Raw genomic sequence first — 23,298 nt, forward strand, 5'->3', positions numbered from 1 at the left:
ATGGCCACTCATATCATGAAATGATCAAATCTACGATATGACCACGACACATACACATATATTAATCCTTATCCCATTAAATGATGTTTTATTATAGACTGTTTCAATACCAGCAAAATACTTTTTAAATGAAAAGAATTGGATATTCCATTCAAAAGATATAACGAATTTTTAAAAGTGTCAATCTACAGAAAATAGTAGGTATACTGTTCGAGCAGGCCGTAGTGCGGGGGTCACGGAGGAATTCTACCAATATGCGTCTTGACGGAACACAGTGGGGTTTTGGTCGGTAGGAATCCGACATAACCCACGGCCCCACGGGACGGGGTAAAGGTGATTTTCATGTGATTAAAAATTAAACCTATAGCCGACCTATTTAGTAGACTTTTCACTGTAACGATATCGCTATCTATGCGGGTGAAACCGCAGGGCATTGCTAGTTTATTTATATATATAAAGTGTAGTATCGAATAGGTACGCGTTAATAGATTAATGCTAGTTCATTCTACCGTTTACTCTACCCGTGTACAGCAGTCAATATTTATATTACTTTTATCTACTATATAAAAATAAGTCGGGTTTTCCTTCCTGACGCTATAACTCCAGAACGCACGAACCGATTTCCACGGTTTTGCATTCGTTGGAAAGGTCTGGGGCTCCGTGAGGTTTATAGCAAAGAAAAGGTGTCTCTGGTGGCGAAACGGAGTTCGCCGGGTTTGCTAGTATTATCTAATTGACAGAAGTCACCAAAACCACAATTACTTGCTAACTACTTGCTTGTATTCGATACTTTAAAAATCATTCAAAAAGTAAAACACCATAGACATTTTCTGTCTTATCAGAAAAAACTTTAGACAGGCTTTAACTTTAAGCACGGGTTTTCTTTAATCTATTAACACTCGTGATACTTAAAACTATAAAAAATATATAAAAAAGCATAGGTTCGTAGTTTAGACGACTATATTTGATTTAAAAATTATGTAATTGATCCTGAAAATAAATTTCTCGTAACAATCTGGTTTTGTCGTATTTCACATAAACAACTATTAAAGTGACAGATCCCTGGTTTAAAGTTAGACTGTGTTTAAATTGTTTTGTGGTGATACCATTTATCTCTTTTCATTCCAATTGTATACAAATTAGTATTTAAATTTCACATCAAAGAAAGGCATAAAGTGTCGAGTTACAACCGGGCTGGAGTAAGTAGTGCGAAGCGTCTGCTCAGGTGTCAGGCTAGACAGCCTAGGTCAACGGACATTGCTGGCCTAGGACATGTACAGTCACAATGGTAGATAGATTAAATAATATGTGTATCGAATTCTGGAATCGTTATGGCTGTTTATTAGGAGCTTGCTTAACCGCGGCTTTGTGGCGTGGTTAAAGGAAATTCACGTGGTAATGTACCGTATACTGCGTACCGTGTATAAACTATAACTGTTTAGCCTTTAGACACAAAAATCATACTATGATATCGTTTCGATGCTGCAAAGAAATACAAAGAAACATACATTCGCATTTTGAATTGTAGTATGAAGAAAGTAGAAAACAAAAGGGAAGTTTGAAAAGGTTCACGTGTTTCTACTCAGATAAAGACTTGAGACAAAAATATATTGAAACATAGTAGAATAAGATATTTATGTTAGGATAGGTCGCGGTAAAATATACGACGTAACTCGTATAGTCACCTTGCTTACATTGTGTTACATACCAAACGAAGAACACAAGGATAGCGGTAGAAAAAAATATTTATTGCGTTATTATTTAACAGTAAAACTCATACTTTTGCCTATTAAATCATTATTTTTCTCACTATAACACATGTTCCAATATTGTGTCATCGGAAAATACGGGATTCAAATTTTAATTAACGCTATAAGTCATCTGAGAACCGCAGGACTAATAAATTGTTGCATGCATAAATTGCTTTTGCTAGAAAAATGTAACATTTTAAATAGAACGTGTTTTACGGATCTTTTTACGGAAGATAAATTTCAGGATTAGAGAAAGATTTATTTTAAAACTAGATTTCCGCCCGCGGCTTCGCCCGCGTTTTCAAAGAAAAACCCGCAAAGTTCCCGTTCCCGTGGGATTTCCGGGATAAAACCTATCCTATGTGTTAATCCAAGTTACCCTCTATATGTGTGCTAAATTTCATTGTAATCGGTTCAGTAGTTTTTACGAGAAAGAGTAACAAACATCCATACATCCATAAATCCATACTTACAAACTTTCGCCTTTATAGTATTAAGATTAAGATATGCAGTTTAATCGAATGAAAATATGTTAAACATTAGTTTTTCTGTTGAAATGTTAAATTTTTCTTGAGGCTTAATGAAATACTTTTACATTAATGAATCTTCTTTACACAATGGTTGATATTATATCTTCAATTCCTGCGTTTAACGATTATGTAGAGATATGATTTTATTAGAAAAAGTTAAGAAATTGTACAAAAACTAAATAGCTTCGTTTATTTTGAAGTCTAAAGTCACTCAAAACTTACGTAAGACGTTACGTTATATTAAAGTTACTTCAACGGTTTAATTTACAAAATAAAATAATTTTTAGTTTTAATTTACCGCGACCAAATTAAACATCTGTCCCATTCAATGCCCAGTAATAACATAACATTTTCTTTTAAAATCTGAATACTAAAGGAAGAAATTAATTTTATTTCAAGGAACCGAAGCTTATTAAGTATTCAATGTACTGGTAATTATAGCTAGATACTAGAGTACTTACAGTTTAATTTACTAGGAATTCATAAGTTCAAATGTATTTATATCATTTCGAAATAACATTTAAAAGACGATTAATTTATTTGACTTTCCGAGCGTGTTTTAACTTTTAACAGATACTGTTGTGAAATGGGTTAAAATTTAGATATTATATTGAATACATTTAAATGTTTATAGAAAAGGGCTTTATTGATGTATTGTTACGTACTTTACTATGTTTTTTAAACTTTAAATGAGTTCAGAATTGATTTCAACGGGTGATAACAATGGAGATATATATCCGATCAACTTCTTAACTTATTAGATTACTTAACAATATATTACATTAGATTTAGATGTACCGATAGGGAGTCAGACGAGACTGCCAAGAAGTGCAATATAGATAGATTTTATTTACAAGCAACAGTTATTTATAATAACCGTAATATAATTTTTACTTATTTATACAAGCTATTTTAATGGATCTCTTTCACTATCATAAAAGACACATAATAACACACCACATAAGGTCGTGCGTAGTACGTACATTATTTACGCCGTTATTCTGTCAAATGTACGCTGTTATCAGCTCGCACAAGCCTCCCCTATGACCTCTGAACTATTTTTGGAATTCAATTTCATAAGAACTGGTTAGGGACTTGCCAGATAATCTTAAGATTATGCGCAATTTTTTCCACGAGGTTAGTGTTAAATGTGGAAAACTTTTTAACAGTAAGTTTTGAGGCTTAAATAGGTTTTGGCTGAATGCATTTTAATACGCTTTTATAAGCTTCACCTGTATGCTTGTGCACCTGTACGCATTTAGACTCGATTTTGATCCACTTTAAACGGACAGATTTATTTCAAATTTTGTACACTTATAAAGGATCGGTGACAATACAATAATTTCAGGACTATATCTGATTAAAGTGCGCGTTTTAGTTCTTTTAACTATAATTATTATTAATTCAGTACAGTTTCAACACATAGGCGTCTATGTTGTTTTTACAAGTCAATAGTTTTGTAGAATTTAAACACAGTAAATGCATATAACCTCTATTAAAGGTACGCAAGCGGTTAAACGTGCAATTATGTGTAATGTTATTTCCACTAAATGTAACACTTTCAACAGGTTGCAGTACATTAAACTAATTATATAACTACATAATCATACGTTTGAACCGATATCCTTCGCCGATCTAGTAATATGTTCTATTAAGGGTTGGTTTTTTCAATTACCTATAGCTTAACATGATATCTACATATGAGAGAGCAATGTTTATTTTTCCAAAAACTTTAAATATTTAAAATCCTCCTTAACATTAAAGTTTACGTTACATGACATTCCAGGATATAAAACACAAAAAGTACCACCAACGTTTCCTTAAGGTGCGTACAGACCGTGTAAAAATGTTATACATGTATATGTAATTATATAACACTACAAAACAAATGTATGTAAAATGTTATATATAACATGTTATGTTACATAGTCTGTACGCACCCTTACATTCCACTACCCTGGTCGCGATATCATACGTACATCACTTTATCTAAAACCCATTACTTAATCCACGCCATTCATTATGTTATTCATTTGACTGCCTCCTTGGTACAGTGGTTGACGCGTGAGCGTAGCACCGAGGGGTCCTGGGTTCGATTCCCGGTTGAGACGAAGAAAAAAAAAATTCTTGGTCTGGCAGGACACAGAAGGCTGATCACCTACTTGTCCCCAAAGAAAATCGATCAGTGAAACAGATGTATAATGCATCTGCCCCTTACCCCACTAGGGGGACATGGGACTTCACTTTTATTCATTATGTACTAACATGCATAGTCAAATATCACATTAAATATAACGAAGTCGCAGTATTACGTTCATAAGTCAATAAATCAGCAATATGAAACGAGCGAGCCGCTTCTCGACGCGTGAAATTAATATCAAATAACTGATCATTATTTTTAGGCATGATCTCATTCGAACATTTACACCGAAATGATTTCAGTTTTTGATAAACTTTAAAATATGCTACGTGAGAATTTCTGTGATTTTGGTAACTGGTTGAAAATGTTTAGTCCCTAATTGAACAAACTCTTTATGATAATATATTTTCGAAAAATTGGATAAAAACTAGAGTTTTGAAATAATTCCACAAAATCCCACGGTTTTACCCGCATTGCTCGCTCATATCATAGTAAAAATTGGTTTTAGCGTGATAATAGATTCCTATATATAGCCTTGAAAAATGGGCTTTCTAAAATTTTTCTAATCGGACCAACAGTTTCTGATATTAGAGCGTCGAAGAAACAAACTTCTACTTTACCTATATTGGTATTGATTGGTATAGATATATTTTTATTTACATCACCAATTCTTTAAAAGAATTTGAATGAAGGTCTATACGCCCTTAATAAAATAGCAAGATTGGAAAGTAAAATTTGAACAATTAAATGTCAATTTTGTAAAATAACGTTGTTTGATTAATTATTGCACGCCTCATAAGCGAAGCGTTGAGGTGGGTACTACTGTCACTTCGCGCAAAACATCTGATTTTTCAAACTTAAAATGTCTTTATGTATCATACATTGCACTTGTAAGATAATACATACACACACATATTAAGAAAAAACACTATTTTTAACGTTCATGATATTTTTGATGTCATTTTTGTTATTTAAACTAGTTAAAAAACAGTTTAAAAAAGTTCTGTCTTGGACGTCCGTGTGTCTGTATGTGCGGATCCTTTTTCTTGTTAACACGATAGCGACCGAAATACTTTACTAATCGAGTCTTTTTTTTTCTCTTACGCTTGAGTATGCTCAGGAATAGAACCCTTTCATTTTTCAGGGTCTGATTCGATGTGGTTTAATTGTTATTAAATAAACAAAAATAATAATTAATAAATATTTATTAAAAAAAAATTATGAGGCGTGCACTTTTGGATTTTCCAAATTTTTTTATTTTTAATCTTCCAACATTTGTGTACACTATTTATTTAAGGAATTAATCAAGTTGTAGTGCTGTCGAGCATTGTTTACTCTAGGTCCTTTGTTAGTTCTCCAGGGTTTTCTTGTTTATTGTGTATCCGTGATAATAATAATGTACTATTTTTAACACAAAAATGTATCCTTTTACGCAATAGAACGGTAACATTTAAAAACGTTAAAACAGTAATTCTTAAAACATTGTGTAAATTTTAAGAGATTGATTGCAGTTTTATTATATTAAATTTACGTAAAAATAAGTCTACAGTATTTATAATTACATGAACAATTCACTATCATAAAATATATAAGATATCTACATACGAATGTACCTTATAGACAAATTAAATATGTATGATGAAAAATATTGTTACATTATATTATGTACTAGCAAATAAGGTATATTTTTTGGTAAATTGCAATATGAAACGGTTGAGCAAAATTAATAAAAATTCAATAAACTCGTATGAAATGTAAGAAACGAAAATATTTTGTTTTATCGTGTTTTATGTCGATTTCTCTGGGGGATATGGGTATAGCAGATCAGTGGTAGTTTGATAAAATAATATAACAAAAGATTATTATTTAGTGACTCTGAAATATTACTATTCTACTAATCATAAATACCCAACCGTACAGGTTTACATGAAAACAAAGAATTTATATTATTTAACAATTATTTTTTTCAAATATTTCAAATCCTACCAGTAGTTCCTGAGATTAGTGCGTTCAAACAAACAAACTCCTCAGCTTTATAATTGTATTAGTATAGATAATTTATATTTTTCTAGTAAACCTTATTATCATTGATGCAATACTAATTGAAATGTTTTGTTTTTCAGGTAAATAGATAAAATAGATAAGCAGTTACGTCATAGATAAGTCAGTAAGTGCAATATAATTTACACGTATTTCACATTGGAAATAGGGTTAATGATAAAGGGGGAATCCCCTTGAATATGTATTAGGTAATTTTGTATATTTGCATAGATTTCTGTGTCACTATTGATGATTTGTTTATTTAATAAACAAAGTGCATGAATATTTCTAGAATGTTATGTGAAGTGATGAAAGGTTAATGAAATTAAAAATAACCTTTTGCATTTTTTGATAGGTAAGTGATAGGCATATTTGTTAATCAATTATATTTCATAAAAAATACATCTCATCTGATTATCAGATCGGTGAAGGTCGATCTCCCTTGGTCTCCTGTACTGTAATATTACGTAGAATTACGGAAAACATGTATCTGCTACTTTTTCGTCTTTGCTTGTAATAATAGCAGACCTAATTTTGTTGTTTTTTCCTATTCTCTACAGATGACATAAAAATGAATTGATAATTTATTTTAATTTAGTATTTTTAATTCGTATGATGATTCTAGTTCTATCGTTATTTAAATAAGCAAGCAAAAGCTTCAAAACGAGATATTATGGATAATTTTATTTGATTAAATATATCTATAGGTAATGGTGCATTTACATCAAACGAACATAGAGCTTTCGTGATATTTTAGTGTAAGTGAAAACTCGTATTCTGTTTTTTCAGTATAAGAACATTGCAAAGAATCTTTTAGAACGAACTAAGAACAACGAAGGAATGCTCTACGCCTGTTTTCACTGAAAGAATTTGACATAGTGGGGTTAGAATGAGCATTCGCTCGTTTGATCAAAATGCACCGTTAGAGAAAGCATTATCCCATATTAATATAAATAACATATATGTGGGAATAGGATAAAATATTAAGATGTATTTCATAATAAGCTTTATTTTTAGTCTGTGTTTTTCTATTATTTACTCTGTGGATATGTTATCTGTAGATTGATGTTTATCTATGACTTGACTTTGTGGCTCGATGGTCGATACGAAAAGAAATGGAGGATTGTTAAAAATGTATTTTTGTTCGGTGTCTGGGAAATAAACTGATTGGGCTAATTTGGCGTTTTTATTTACACCATCTCCACATAATTTGGGGGCTCGTCCGGGATGGTGGAATAAAGAAAAATAAATGGAAGATTATGATTGCGGTGATTAAACCAGATTAAGACTTTACGAATTATGAACTAAGAAGACTAAGATTTAAAGAAGCTTATGATTATACGATTACGACTTGAAGACTATATAAAACTTATTATTTACATTATTCAACATGCCGCCGAAACGACTATTAAAGGATGATGATGATTATGGCGAACCATCGCCGCGTATTTCCTTTACTGATTTAGAGAAATCAATGACGCCATTTTCGGGTGATGATGCTTATGGCGTCGAGGCTTTCATAAGAGAATTTGAAGACGTTTCCTCTCTAATGCAATGGGGCGAATTAGAAAAACTCATATTTTCGAAGCGGCTCCTCACGGGGACCGCCAAGCTATTTTTACGTTCACTAAGTGGGACCACCACGTGGGATACACTTAAGTCTGAGCTCCGCGAGGAATTTGGTAAGAAGTTGAACAGTGCAACTGTTCACAAGAGACTTTCAACACGCCGGATGAAAATGAATGAGACTCATCAGCAATATTTTTTACATATGAAGGAACTTGCAGTACTTGGGAATGTTGAAGATGAAGCCCTGATGGAATATGTCATCGACGGTATTAAAGACAGTGAGTCCAACAAAAATATTTTATATGGCGCTTGTAACATTAAAGAATTCCGAAAGAAGTTAGACATTTATTCAGAAATTAAGAAAAAATCATATTATTCACCTAATAAGATTCAAAGTAATTCAGTATCAAAGTCCATTGGCATGAAAATTCAAAAAACATTAAGAGTAAAGAGATGTTTCAATTGTGGAGATTTAGATCATGAGTCGCCTAATTGTACTAAAGGCATTAAATGTTTTAAATGCAACTTGTTTGGCCATAAATCAACTGAATGTTCTAAAAGTATAAAGAAGAGTTTGGAAATTATGTCAACTAAGAATAATATTGATGTGAGACCTTTTAAGAAGCTGAAAATAAACAATATTGTTGTAGAAGCCCTGATTGATACCGGAAGCGATGCTAATTTGATAATTATGTCTTATTTTAGGAAGATTCAAGGTGAAAAATTGTTATCTTATAGTTCAGGAACCACAGAGACTTTAACTGGAATAGCTGAAAAGGAAATTTATACAAAAGGATCTTTCACAGCAAAAATTGAAATTGATGATTGTTATTTTGAAACTTTACTTTATGTTGTTGATGATGGCGCTATCCCTGTCAACATTATATTAGGAAATCCTGTACTGAAAGAAGTAGAAATCAATTTTAAGGCTGGAACTATCACTGCAACAAGAATATTACACCTTACAATGCTAGAGAATGAAAATGAAGATATCACAAATATTGAAAACAAAGAATATAAGAATAAAATACAGAATATTATAAAAGAATATAACCCCAAAAGATGTACTAAAGAATCAAATGTAAAACTTAAAATATTATTAACCGATGATGTACCAGTTTATCAGAATCCACGACGATTGTCACCTTTGGAGCTTAACATTGTTGACAAACAGATTAAAGAATGGCTTGATGAAGGAATAATAAAAACAAGTAAGTCTGATTATGCTAGTCCAATTGTGCTTGCAAAAAAGAAGAATGGAAACTATAGATTGTGCGTTGATTACAGGAAATTGAATAAGATACCTAAGAAAATGCAAAATGAAATTATAAGAAAACATCATGAAAACGGACATTTTGGTTGTGTTAAAACTGAGGAATTAATAAATAGAAATTACAACGACCGTGAAGAACTAAGAAGGATGGCGAAAGCAAATATTCAGAATATACAAGATGAAAATAATAAGAATTATAAAAAGAGAAAGAAGCTCAGCTCAGCTGATATGATGAAGCCATGGGTAGCGACTGTTGACTCATCTGGGACAGATGATTCTGCAGGATGACCGTGTGGGAATAGGATAAAATATTAAGATGTATTTCATAATAAGCTTTATTTTTAGTCTGTGTTTTTCTATTATTTACTCTGTGGATATGTTATCTGTAGATTGATGTTTATCTATGACTTGACTTTGTGGCTCGATGGTCGATACGAAAAGAAATGGAGGATTGTTAAAAATGTATTTTTGTTCGGTGTCTGGGAAATAAACTGATTGGGCTAATTTGGCGTTTTTATTTACACCATCTCCACATATATAAAAAACAGGCCAACTTAAAAGTGTGTGTGTGTGTGTGAGCTCTACCTTACATGCATGACTCACTATCTCCGTGTGCGTAAGCCCGTAAGACTTATCAGTCAAACTCCGCTAATATTTTCGTAGGAAAATAATAATAGCAATCAACTCCTAAATCCTAATAAGTGACAGTACCACGTGAGCAGTTGCATAACACGTGTGTCCAAGCCGCTGGCCTTGCCACGCCTCGAACTGCAACTTTTATGTCTTAGGCTGTATTACACATGTATCTACAGTACTGGTAATCTATAAAAATAATAAAATTGGAGTGTCTGTTTTTTATTGAAATAACCGTATTAACTTAAGCCATATAGATTTATACAGGGTAGGTGTACCACGCTACACATAGCAGAATTCCTAGTTATTTTTACAATTTATGTCTGTCTCTTTGTATTTTTATTCCGGCTAATCTCTGGAATGGCGGAACTGATTTTGATGGGACTTTCACTGACAGATACCTGTTGTAGTAAGGAGTAACTTAGGCTATTCTTTAAACTGATATTCCCACATTTACGCACGTGAAACCCCAGGAAGCAGCTAGTTCCAATAAAACATATTAAATTTTAATTAAAGAGACATTTCTGAAGTTTTATGTGCGTTTCATGTTAATTTTACACGCGTTTCGTCTTTATTGTTATTCTATTTCGTTTTGTGTCTAAATATAAAAAAATAATTTGGAAAATCCAAAAGTGCACGCCTCATAATTTTTTTTTAATAAATATTTATTAATTATTATTTTTGTTTATTTAATAACAATTAAACCACATCGAATCAGACCCTGAAAAATGAAAGGGTTCTATTCCTGAGCATACTCAAGCGTAAGAGAAAAAAAAAGACTCGATTAGTAAAGTATTTCGGTCGCTATCGTGTTAACAAGAAAAAGGATCCGCACATACAGACACACGGACGTCCAAGACAGAACTTTTTTAAACTGTTTTTTAACTAGTTTAAATAACAAAAATGACATCAAAAATATCATGAACGTTAAAAATAGTGTTTTTTCTTAATATGTGTGTGTATGTATTATCTTACAAGTGCAATGATACATAAAGACATTTTAAGTTTGAAAAATCAGATGTTTTGCGCGAAGTGACAGTAGTACCCACCTCAACGCTTCGCTTATGAGGCGTGCAAAAATATTTTGTACATAATATTATAATAATCATTAAAGCTATTAGGGAATCAGGCGATAAGGTTAATATGCTAAAGATATTATAAATGTAACTTTATGTAATAAATAAAAAGAGCGTGTGTGCCGAGCACACGTGTCAGAAGTGAAACGTCTTTGGTTAGATTCATTGATACCAAAATCGTCGCCTTACTATGACTTAAAGTATTAAAGCGTCGAGTGGCTGTCATAATTATTATTTACTTGGGGAGGTGCATACCTTGGAATTTTCTTTCCGTCTAAAAGAGGGATTAATTTATAAAATAAACAGTAGATGTACCAATGTACAAACTACTTAAAAATTTAAAGCTCTAATTTTGATTTATAGATTGTAAAATAATTCATAATTCCTTGAACGAACCATTTACAAAATATGGATTCGACCTATAAGGAAACTTGCAGCGATTGTTTTGATATAGAATTAATTCAGTTTTTTTGTTCATTGCCAATAATCTATCTATTTTATTATTTGTCAATTGTTAACGCTAATAAAACTTTTTATGGGCAATAAATTAAACTACCTAGTCTTATTCGTAGATAATCAATTGTTTTATAGATTTCAACTTTTTCTTTCTATCAATTTAGTAATATCAATAAAATCAAATCTTACTATATTAAGTACTTAAATGAACTAATATTATGAACATGGAAGTTTTCAGAGAACCCTACTAATGTTTTTTCCTCTTTTATGAGAAAAGAACTGAAAGGGTTTGATGATACGTTGCAATGCAGACCGCCTCCTTGGTACAGTGGTTGACGCGTGAGCGTAGAACCGAGGGTCCTGGGTTCGATTCCCGGTGGAGGCGAAGAAAAAAAAATGTCTCGGTCTGGTAGGACACAGAAGGCTGATCACCTACTTGTCCCTAAAGAAAATCGATCAGTGAAACAGATGTATACATAATGCATCTGCCCCTTACCCCACTACGGGGATACGGGACTTCACTTTCGCAGTGCAGAATCTTATGTACATCTCATATTACCTTTAGAAAGTCTAATAATGTCTTGTAAATTGTATATATTATAACCTATTTTATGAATATTGTTAGCGACATCTATAAGTTATAAATTTCATATTTGATTATTTTATTACATTGATTTAAATTCTGATAAATATTAATTAACTGTAAATTAATTTTATATGTAAATTATATTCTTATAAAAAAAAACACAGTGGGTTGTCCTCTGGTATTATTTTAAGGCGTGTAGCTATGTTTTTGTAACTATGTACAGTACGATTCACGAAAGATGACCACCACCACCACGTGCGCAGTCGGAGAAACTTCATGAGAAGAAAAGACTTTTTGGTTTTGCATAACCAGCGTTTACAACATTACACAAATTATTTAACCAAAATTAAAATATTATTTTGTCTTATAAGTCTTTTCTTCATGAGTGTACTTACGTGCGCAGACGGCCACCAATTTGTGGTCATCTTTCGTGAATCGTACCGTACGATACATTCATACATTTCTTTGCCACACTTATAATATCATAGCAGAAAAAAATATTTTAAAAACATTACTATTTACTAGGTATATGTACACAGGGCAAGGACTGTTATTAATTTTCAACAGAGATCGAACCCAAGACAACAAGTTGTAAAGCTCTGCCATTATACCAAAGAGACAATTAAAATATTTGTTTATAAATGCTTTTTAATAATATTGCAACCGCGTTTTACGACTTAAGTACAATATAACTTAATGGTCATTAATTATGTGCAAATATTCACTGATCTACGTCAACACAGATTGAGCGTTTAATAAAATTTTATTTTTTCCCCATATTCAGCATTATCTCGAGAACGCAAATATTTCAAGGTATTACTACTTTCAGTATAATCTATTTCAAATATTTAATTTATAAGAGCTCTATCTAAATTGACTTTGTTCTTTTATTTAAAGATATTGAATTGTTTAATGTAAATAAAGCTCAAATCAAATTGCTTCTTAAGTTCTGATAAGTAGTTTGGAGACCATTAATTAAATATCATATGTTTGTCCTCTATATTTTGTACGTATTATGTTAATTTTATACAGTTTAGAATCGATTTTTTCTTCTTCACCATTCCTAATTCATATTATTTACATGTAATATGTAAATAATATGACTTGAGACTTCTTTTGGATAAAAAAACACGTTTTTCTTATGATATCATTTCATGCAAACTTTGAAGACAAAACATCGGAGCACGGATATTTCAGGAAAAGGAAGTTCTTATCTCTGAAAAAGCTATTAAATACTAAAGTAAAATCTTCACAAACAGGTTAATTCCCACAGTAAATAAAACGCAGTACCGCAACTCGTTCAAAACGTCAACAAATTAGTTCGCAGTAATTCCGTGTATGAACCTGATAGCAAAGATAACACGATAATCATGCAGCGGTTACGCTAATTGACATGTAATTGTTCCGGCGAGTACAATAACAACATTGTATGGTTTTACGTTTATACGACTTGCTGCAGATCCGCCATTACGACGTTTTTGTTTTTCTAGAACTTTCTGTCAATCGAACACGGTGAGTTTTGGCGCGAATTTGAATAACGTCGTGATTGGTGGATTCGAACAATTTTCTCAATCGATTTTGATTTTCTTTTTTTTAATGGATGTAAGAATGGTACGCCATCTATCTAATAGTTACAGTAAAGTTTTAAGACAAGTTATATCTGTGCTTTGTCAACTGTTTTACGCAAATACATCAGCATTATTATGTGTACTTTTGAAAATTTGGTGAAATTTACCCTATTTAGGAATAAATATCCCGGTTATTTTGGGAAATCTATTGGTTTATAAGCGAAGGCGCTAACTCTTGAGAAGGGTGCGACGTTTGGACTTTGGACTTCGCTCCTAAAATGTAATTTAGAAGCTCATATCACTTCCCAATTGTAAACAAAACTGTTCAAATTGTATTGGAGTTGTACCTTATTATTGCTTTAAATATAAAATATATGTAGTTCGATATAAGTTACATATTATGTAATATTGACATGATTTTAAAAGAGCAACTATGGAGTTTCTTGCCGATTCTTCTCCATAGATACTGCTTTCCGAATCGGTGGTAAATGTTAAAAATACTTATGTAATGACGATTCGAAAGTGCTACTAAATAGTAGTCTAATTGAATAAATGAATGTTTGAGTTTGAGTTTGAAAAAAAAATGATTTCAAAAAGTTTTCGTTAAAATTTTAAAACATAGAGGTCGTTTTTAATATTAAATACTTTAACGAAATAAACCTTTGTCCCACATAATATGTTACTTCGTTGTTAGCTACAATATAATTTAATTAACCTGTATTAATTAAATATGTGGTCCACCGCTAAATTCTCGTCGAAACTTCGTGGAAAATCACTCAAATTAGTTTGTAATTTCTTACTTCATAACAGGGTACTTCAGCAAATGGGTCACACATTGAGATGTAAGGGTGTTAATATTCTCTGACATCATTTCACGTTATTATATTGAATATATCGAAACTCTAGAGTCTAGAAGTTAATATTTTAGACATATGCTCTAATTCTAATACTTAACATGTTTGATGATATCGAGAGATTAGGTTATGACTAGAGAATCCAATCCCGCATCAAAATCGCGATCCCGCAAGCCTGCGGGATTAAGATCATCAATCCCGCGGATCCCGCGGTATTTGCGGGATTGATTTTAATTATTATTATTTTTGTTTCATGTAATTTAAAGAAAGAAAATACACACAAAAATTTTTAATTATTCTTATCAACATGAAGCAAAGTTATCACTTATATTATAAATTAAATATAATGATATTTAAGACAATACAATATTCACAATATTTCACGTTTCATATTTCGATTTTTATTTGAAATAGAGCATATTTATTGGTTTTAGAGGCATTTCAAATCAGCATATTTTTATTTTGAAAATACTTTCGAAGAAATGATAAAGTATCTAACGTTTCATCTTTTAGATTATATCTTATCTTGTTGGATAAATAGCCAGCGGCGGAAAAAGCACGCTCGGCTTCCACACTTGTAGGCGGAATTGACTTTACATAAGTATAAACAGCTTCCAAATACTTCCCCCTATTCCCTCCACATTCAAAAAGTGTCAATATCAAATCAGTTGAATTATCTCGAGTGGGTACACGCACAGCAGCTCTAGACTCTGCCACCCATTCAGTACGAGCAAAGTTAAATCCCCGTGCGCCGTAGGGGAATCCCCAGTCATAGAGTACTGGAGTCTGGAACTGACATTGATTACGTTCCGTTCCGTCCGATAATAGTTCCGATCATCGTCTGAGCGGATCCCGCATTAGCGGGATCCCACGTTTGCGGGATTGGATTCCCTAGTTATGACCCTTTTACACAGTTTAAAATTAAAACTATTGAAACGACAAATTATAAAGACAATAATTATTCGTCTATACAACTAAAGGTATCTAAACAATAAAGTTTTGTAGTTGCTCTATTGAAATTTAAATTGTTTACAAAATAAACTTCAATGTTTATAAATACGGCCTGTAGTATCCTTACGTTGGTACGTTTGTGTAAGTAAAATCTCAGTGTTTACTAGAATAGCGCATATAGTAAAGTCTAGGTACAACACACAGCGTAGGCTCCTACCCTTGACATTCATTCATGACCGCCGTCAACTACAAAACGCACTATAAACCATCACCGTTAAACAAATTTAAACTCTACGCAATAAGTGCAAGGTCCACATTGACATATGTCACCAGCATCCGGGTTTTCATGACATTTGTCAAACAGGCATATTGTAGTGTGGGTTCGATCTTGTTTGTGCCAAAAAGTAAAAAATTTAATGATGTCGCCTTATTAACGAAAACCGGATGATTTTGTATGGACTTTTTTTGAACGAGAGAAAATATTATTTTACGAATTGCCATCACTAGGGGAATATATGAATTAATATGGTGACTAAAGTTGTTTTCCTTTTTCACTAGACAGATGACGTAACATTGTACACTTTTGCAAGGTTTTATAAAATTTAAGAGGAGCCGAAATGACGGCATTGAAGATTCAAATGCTATCAAAATTATAAGTAAAAGTAAAAGGCCAGTAGTAATATGAAACAACCTGTCTATTAGGAGTTACTTAACCACGACATTGAAGCTTTAAAAGAAGAACCTATCATTATCGATCAAATTATGATATATTGAAAAACTGTCAGATATTGAATATATGAAAGACGAGCCACTAAATACAGATACAACTATGATAGGTACCTATATACATATATAAAAATATCCGTTGTACAATTTACGTTCTAACCTTAACTTTAAATAATATTAAATGCAAAGTAATAAACTCGATTAATTGAGTATGTAGGTCAATAGTTGAATACGTAAGGCCTTCATTTGACCAGCGTTTATGATATTCAAGGGGTCATGTGCCCCGATAAATTAGAGTGATCTTAAAACTACTTCATTTAAGCCTACTAATATTGATTTTAAATATTAAATATATCGTAAATTCTATTCGAAGAAGGAAAACACTATCTAAATTATTTAAGCGCGTCGTTAATATTAATTTGCAAGTGCTTGAAAATTATAAATTAAAATTACTTGAGATTATACATTGAGAATGAGATTATACTTGAAGATTATACATTTTTAAAGTGTTAGAAATTAAAATTCCGTTGAATTGCCTAAATCATTTGATAGATATCTTTAATCACGTGAACTAAAATACACGTGTTAATCTGAGGTAATTAAACAATGACCTTTAGTTTTAAGTTTAATTTAAAATGTTTCTCCTCACAATGTATATGAGCATATAAAGTGAATGTATTCGCGGTAAGGTCAGCGTAGTGTAGCGTGCATTTTGATTGCGTCATCTATACAAGTGTGTGGTAACAAATGCACAAGTTGTTACACCTTAGCTCATCTCCTGTTAATAAGTATTGATACTATGAGTTTTATGAAAATTGGACGAAATTTTTAAATGTTACTTGCGTATTACTAATAAATACTTTAACCAATAGAAATTAAATACAAATTACGCGTTACATATAAATGAGGCTATAAACCTAGCTACAACAGTTCTAAAATGTCTCATTTCAAAACCATTAATGATAAATGATGGCTTGCAATTTTTATATAATGCATGATGGGCATTCATTACTAAGTATTTCAATTTATTTTTCTATTACATCCGACAAGGAATACCTTGTTTAGAAAGGAAATATCCACTTGGATTGGAAAATTATTGTAACGTAGAATACTAGACATTTACTAAGGGTTTGGATTCCGTGGACAATATAGCAAAATTAAATTAGCAAAGGGCAGCATATTAGTAGATATTTATTGTTTGACTGAAAATCGCTTTATGAAAAACATAAAAATATCCTTAAAAAGCTCATTACATGGACACCCTAGCCTAATATAATCTTCGATTGTGAATTGAATTATTTATGCTCGTTCGTGGTTTTATGAAACCGCAAATATTTACAAAATAAACCACTATATACTGAATCATTTGTAACGTCAATATCATTCAGTTACTTCATACAATGTTACTTTCAAAACTTGGCATTTATGAAATTTGATTGATAGACCGGTTCATTTTTTTTGTATTTAGCATCTTTATTTAAATCTATACTAATATTATAAAGCTGAAGAGGTTGTTTGTTTGAACGCGCTGAACTCGGGAACTACTGGATCTGGAGCTGATCTCGGGAACCGATTTGAAAAATTCTTTCGGTGTTAGATAGCCCATTCATCGAGGAAGGCTATGGGCTATATACCATCACGCTAAGACCAACAAGAGTGGACCGATGCGGATGAAACCGCGGGGCACAGCTAGTGTGTACTATGTGTGCCGCGCGTGTTTCTGTGTGAAGGACCTATATACATCCATTGTATCCATATATATTTTTATGCCAAACTTCGCAACATCCCATAATTCCTTTTGTTATTAACCTAGAAAAATAAATACGACTTTAAGAATAAAAAAGTGAATACGAAATGAAACTGCCGATATATTCTTACTGTATATTTATTTTGTATAAAGTTTGAATATACCTGGTAAAATAAAAAGTAAATCCATAAGTTTCGAGTTCTTACGATCCAATATCACCAACAAATAGAAACAATAGCAAAAAGCACTCTCAGAAAATAATAAATTAATAACAAACTATACTGTATACAGATAACGTTAGCTTTTAGCTAATTGAAAAACCATGCTAAGATCAAGAGCGGTTAGAATGTAGATAATATTATAGTATGATAACGTTCAAGTAGATGATAGAAATCGTAGTTCATAGTTAAGAGTGTTCTTTAGTGAAATTAAGGCGACGCGACGTGAGAATCAATAGAGAATCGGTCATTTGTTTACGGAAGTTTGTAGAAGGCAAATCTATACTAATATTTTAAAGCTGAAGAGTTTGTTTGTTGAATAGCCCAATTATCGAGGAAGGCTATAGGCTAGGTATATATCATCACGTTAGCGTGGACCAACAAAGACCATCTATAGTAATTATCCAAATTCACCTTATTATTAAAACTTAGTACAAAAATATCTCAATCCTTAGTTATAAATTCTACAAAATCTGTTTTACAAAAAAATTATTGTTACTGCGTTATAAAAATTATTTTAACACTTGTTCATAAATTTTACGCTTATTGTTAAGTTGTCAGCATTTTATAATAAATGGACACAAAATATAATCCAGTATTAACTATGTGTCAATATTGATATAAGATTCGGATAGTTTTGAAGAAAAACAATTATTTTTATTGGCAAAACGTATTTCGTTTTAATTGTAATGTTATAGGTAATAAAGTATATCTAATAAGTAATAATATGTCTATTTTTAATAATATATATATTTTTACATATAAAATTAAATCTTATGTTATCCAACCACCTCGTACCTCCTTAAAATTAGACATTAAAATAACCTAAACATAAATTGCATTCAATTTCGGCAATAAGGTGCTCGTAATTTTACTGATGTATTTATTTTATTACAAAGTCTATTAAAAAGACTAATCTTTATTCAAACATAATAATATACAAACAATGATTGTAATACACAGGAAACATCCTTAAAACAACCAATATTGCACAATAAGACGACCACAACCAATACCTATTGCAAAATGGCCAGTTACTTCAAATATCTGTGGTCATCATCACAGTAACATCTTATAAAACATTAATAAATAAACCTACAAGTTGACAAGTCATAAATAATTTATTTCTCTTCAAGGAATCCTGTAAAAAGTTGTTATTAACATGAAACATTATCATATCTTTCAAGCTCAAGACGCTCTAACTTGTTTCTCGCGACGGGATTAATTATCATTCTAAGAATTTCCTGAATAATCATTTATCCTCTCATCAATATATAAATTACTAGCGGTCCGCCCCGGCTTCGCCCGTGGTACATATGAAAAATAGATGTTGGCCGATTCTCAGACTTACCCGATATGCACAGAAAATTTCATGAGAATCGGTCCACCCGTTTCGGAGGAGTATGCAGACTAACATTGTGACACGAGAATTTTATATATAAGATTATCTATCCGGATGTCCTGGTGAAGCGTAAATAACTAGATGTTAAATTGGTTTTTAAAACATAATCAAAATAGTTGATGTGAAGTACCTACACCAGTGGAAACTTTCAAAACCCCCAAACTTATTTCTTGCAGTCTAATAAAAATTTATAGACACATGCACATTCCCTTGTTAAAATACCATATCCTACCAATATTCATATCCATAAGTCTGTCCAATGAAGGCCTTGTTACAGATAAATCTTCTCATTATTATACATATAACATAATATATATTTCAGTTATAGGTTCGTATAACTGAATTAAACTTCAATTGTTCCAAAATAGTTTTTATATATCATTCACTCATAGTTCTACCACAGTATTACCATCCTACAGTATGGCGACGAATGTACTTGTGCAGAGAAACGGAGGGGAACTGGCGGGGGGTCGGGCGACGCGGGCCGCTTAATGCAATCACGCTGAGTTTGCATTAACTATCGCGAAAGGACGACGCAGTCGTATTTTTTGTGTAATAATTTTATTATACATAGGTACTTACATATTCTATTATGGCGCGCAAAAACTGTTCCGTTTACAGATGTAAATCTACATTGAAATCCCAGAAGGAAACAATATTTCAGAAAGATTGTATTAATTGTATCTGTTGAATTATAATCAAAGCTATGTATATGTTGTCCTCATTATTTTCTAATCAGATTGTACATCCCAATGCGAATGCATTACTTAGTTAAATGGTATAATATACAATTAAGAACATCCAAAAATAAAGTGTCCACGTAAATAATATTTAGCAGTGCAATATCTGTAATTATATATTTATGAACAAATAATTACATCAGATTTAATAATCGCAATTATTTTGAATGTACATATGAATAAATGATTTCATCATAATATTAATAATCACAATTGTTTTATTTCCCATTTGTTGCAACCCTAGCGTATTTTCGTGTGGCAGCGTAAGTACCTACGCTGGCGGCGGCATCACGCGACATCAAAGGCGATTCCTTACTGTAGGAAATAATATTGTAATACTGTGGTTCTACGGTTCCCTGATACTTTTATTAGACTTGAGATTACTAAATTTAAGTTTCAGGAAGAAAGTAATTGTTTTCTTAAACTTAATCTTTTATTGTTTTATACTGCTTCGTTTCCTAATTATCAGAAATCTAGCAAATTTCTAACTCCTTAATAATTCTCGGTTGTCAAGTTAAACTGACATAGTTTAAACCGCCGATAACTGTTTTGAACCCTGGTTATTTATTGTGGCTTCGCAACTTTAATTTGACGAAATAGTTCAGTTTAAATATATTATAGAAACAAATAATTTTCTGGTCTATAATTATTATTTGTTTAAATTGGAAAATAATTCAATAGCGAATATTGTTATTTTTTTTTACCTTTAGCTACTTAGTTCTATTTCCTCTCGTTGCAAATACCTAATAAATAGTTAACCTAATAAATAGTTATCTCTACACAAAGTAAAAATTAGTAGGTAGGACTCAAATTCTTTATTAATCAAAAATATAATAAAATATATTTATTTGATAAATACATAATTTTATACATTATTCGATGAATAAGTTTTAACCAAGGATTGAAAAATCAGCCCTTATTAAATACCTTGGAAAATTGGTGAAAACTACGAAGGAATTCCCACGATATTTTCAATCAGCACCAGAATATTTTTTTATCGTTTCCTTGAAAAAAATCGAAGAATATTTTAATAAAATTTACAGCATATATTTATGAAAAACGGGACAAATTTTAAAATAAAAATGAAAACTTATAGAGAATCGGCATTAAAAGTACTAAAAATAGAGCTAGAAAGAAATCTTGATAGAATTAAAAATAGTCGAGTGTCTTCAATAACTCAACTTCAAGTTAGAAGTACCTTAGCTTGCCTCTCACTCTTTCTCAAAGAATATGAGCGGGACAACAAATCTCGAAGAAAGACCAAGTTTTCCTGATATTTGAAACTTTTCTCGGAAAATAATTGAACACTGGATGTATCAATCAATTACAGTGAAATTGGATGTGAAATGTTATGACTTATACATTTTACATTGAAGACAACTTCGCTGATGTAATTTTGTTTTATCAATTATTATGCCTGAAATAATATTGAATTTTGTAACCCATTTACACATACTGACTAACTTGTGATCGAATATTCTAAGATGTTTCTTTCATAATATTATTCCATTGTAATATAAATTCCTTATTAACTTCAAAACTATCAAATCCCCATACATTATATAAACGTACATAGAAACATGTACGTTGACTTGTACGATGTACGTAGTATACCTGTTCATTGTGCACCAATTTAGGTTTTTTTAAACAGATCTAGAATAAAGCAAATTAAGCTCATAAAATTACTTCCTCAACAACCAATATTCCTCAACAATAAATCCTCACTTAACAACGCTAATACGCCAGTCTAAAACTTCATCAAGAACATTAGTTTTCAGTTTTACGTTTAAAAATAAACAGAAAAAGCATTTGCTAAGATGAAAAAACCGCACCATTAGCAACGAGGTTGTGTAAAGGCCGAGTCAAACGTGCGTCATAAAATCAGTTTCATTTTAAATATTTTTAAAATTTAGGTACCTATACACAATTTCTTATATTGAATTGATCAATCAATAGCTTAGAATTAGATAATTTTACTGTAGATATAAAAAATACCTACTAACTTATCTTGTAAGAAATATTCAAATTACTCCCAGACAAATAAAGATCGGTACATTTTCATGTGAAAATAGTATCAAATGCATGTCAGATGTTCCATAATATTATTATGACTTTTAAAGTTCAGTTGAAGATATTTGCATTAAAATCCTACGCATTAACTTAATTTTTAAAGTGAAACTTTTATTACATCGTCACAAACTTTTTGGTCTGTGTAGCGCATGTCGCGTGTATCGCGGCTGCCGAGTAGGTATACCTACTCGGCAGCCGACCGACACGCGACATGCGCTACACAAAGCAATGTTCGGAACCGTTCGAACAGTTTCACTTTTACCGTGGTTTCATAAAACCACACAACATTTTTTATTATTAAAATCATTACATCGACCAATTTGTGGAGACTTGTTAATCATGACCTATACCAAAGTTTGGAATACAAATAACACAAACAATCTAAACATAAAATCGCATCGCACTAAGCATAAAATCACAACATACAATAGGGAGTTGTTCAACTAATTATTAACAATTCATATTCGAAACTGCAATTACTGTACATAAACACAGTTCAGTAAGTACGGCATAGTTCGCTTACCGTTTTGACAAAGCCTTTCGGGCTGCAAACCACCCCGTGGGATGGGGTTCTATTTTCAGCACAGCGTGGGCGGCTATACTAAATATGTTACGTTCATGTCTTGAATGAACTACGGGATAAAAAGGTTCGACGTCATGTTTGCATATGCTCACTCGTATTTAGATATAAGTAATCGACTTAAGATAGGGGAATAAAGGGAAGATACGTATGCGTATTCTATGGATGGTTTATTTTTAGATTTGTTTCATTACATAATTTGTTTACGAGTTAATTGCTACCTATTTGGAATTGTATGTGTCTATTTGTATGGCTAACTACATGGTTCTGCTATAACTAATATATTGAATACGTTTCATGGAGAATAACAAAAGAGTTCCCTTATTCATCCCATTCTATGTATTTTGCAGACAAAGGCGCCGATAAAAACATCTTAGATTGATTATTC

The 23,298-nt window shown here is 31.7% G+C and overlaps 2 protein-coding genes across 3 annotated transcripts in view; both read left to right on the plus strand.

The window, feature by feature from the left end:
• LOC149904989 (terminal nucleotidyltransferase 5C) overlaps positions 1–23,298 on the plus strand; it is a 186,871-nt gene that overhangs the window by 115,856 nt on the left and 47,717 nt on the right. The gene's annotated exons all lie outside the window — the stretch shown is intronic.
• On the plus strand, positions 7,432–8,853 carry LOC149904990 (uncharacterized). 2 transcript variants are annotated; one of them, XM_090106414.1, is made up of 2 exons: positions 7,432–8,637; positions 8,736–8,853. In XM_090106414.1, exons 1-2 carry the CDS (start codon positions 7,852–7,854, stop codon positions 8,748–8,750), a joined length of 801 nt encoding a protein of 266 aa, XP_089962540.1. In that variant the 5' UTR covers positions 7,432–7,851; the 3' UTR covers positions 8,751–8,853. The 2 variants fall into 2 exon arrangements, with proteins under 2 accessions (XP_089962540.1, XP_089962541.1); XM_090106415.1 differs by having other exon boundaries at positions 7,432–8,308.

Source organism: Colias eurytheme, chromosome 10, assembly GCF_061535395.1.
Source record: "Colias eurytheme isolate Ceu_HAF_F1 chromosome 10, ilColEury1 Martin Lab GWU primary, whole genome shotgun sequence".
NCBI classification, from domain to species: domain Eukaryota; kingdom Metazoa; phylum Arthropoda; class Insecta; order Lepidoptera; family Pieridae; genus Colias; species Colias eurytheme.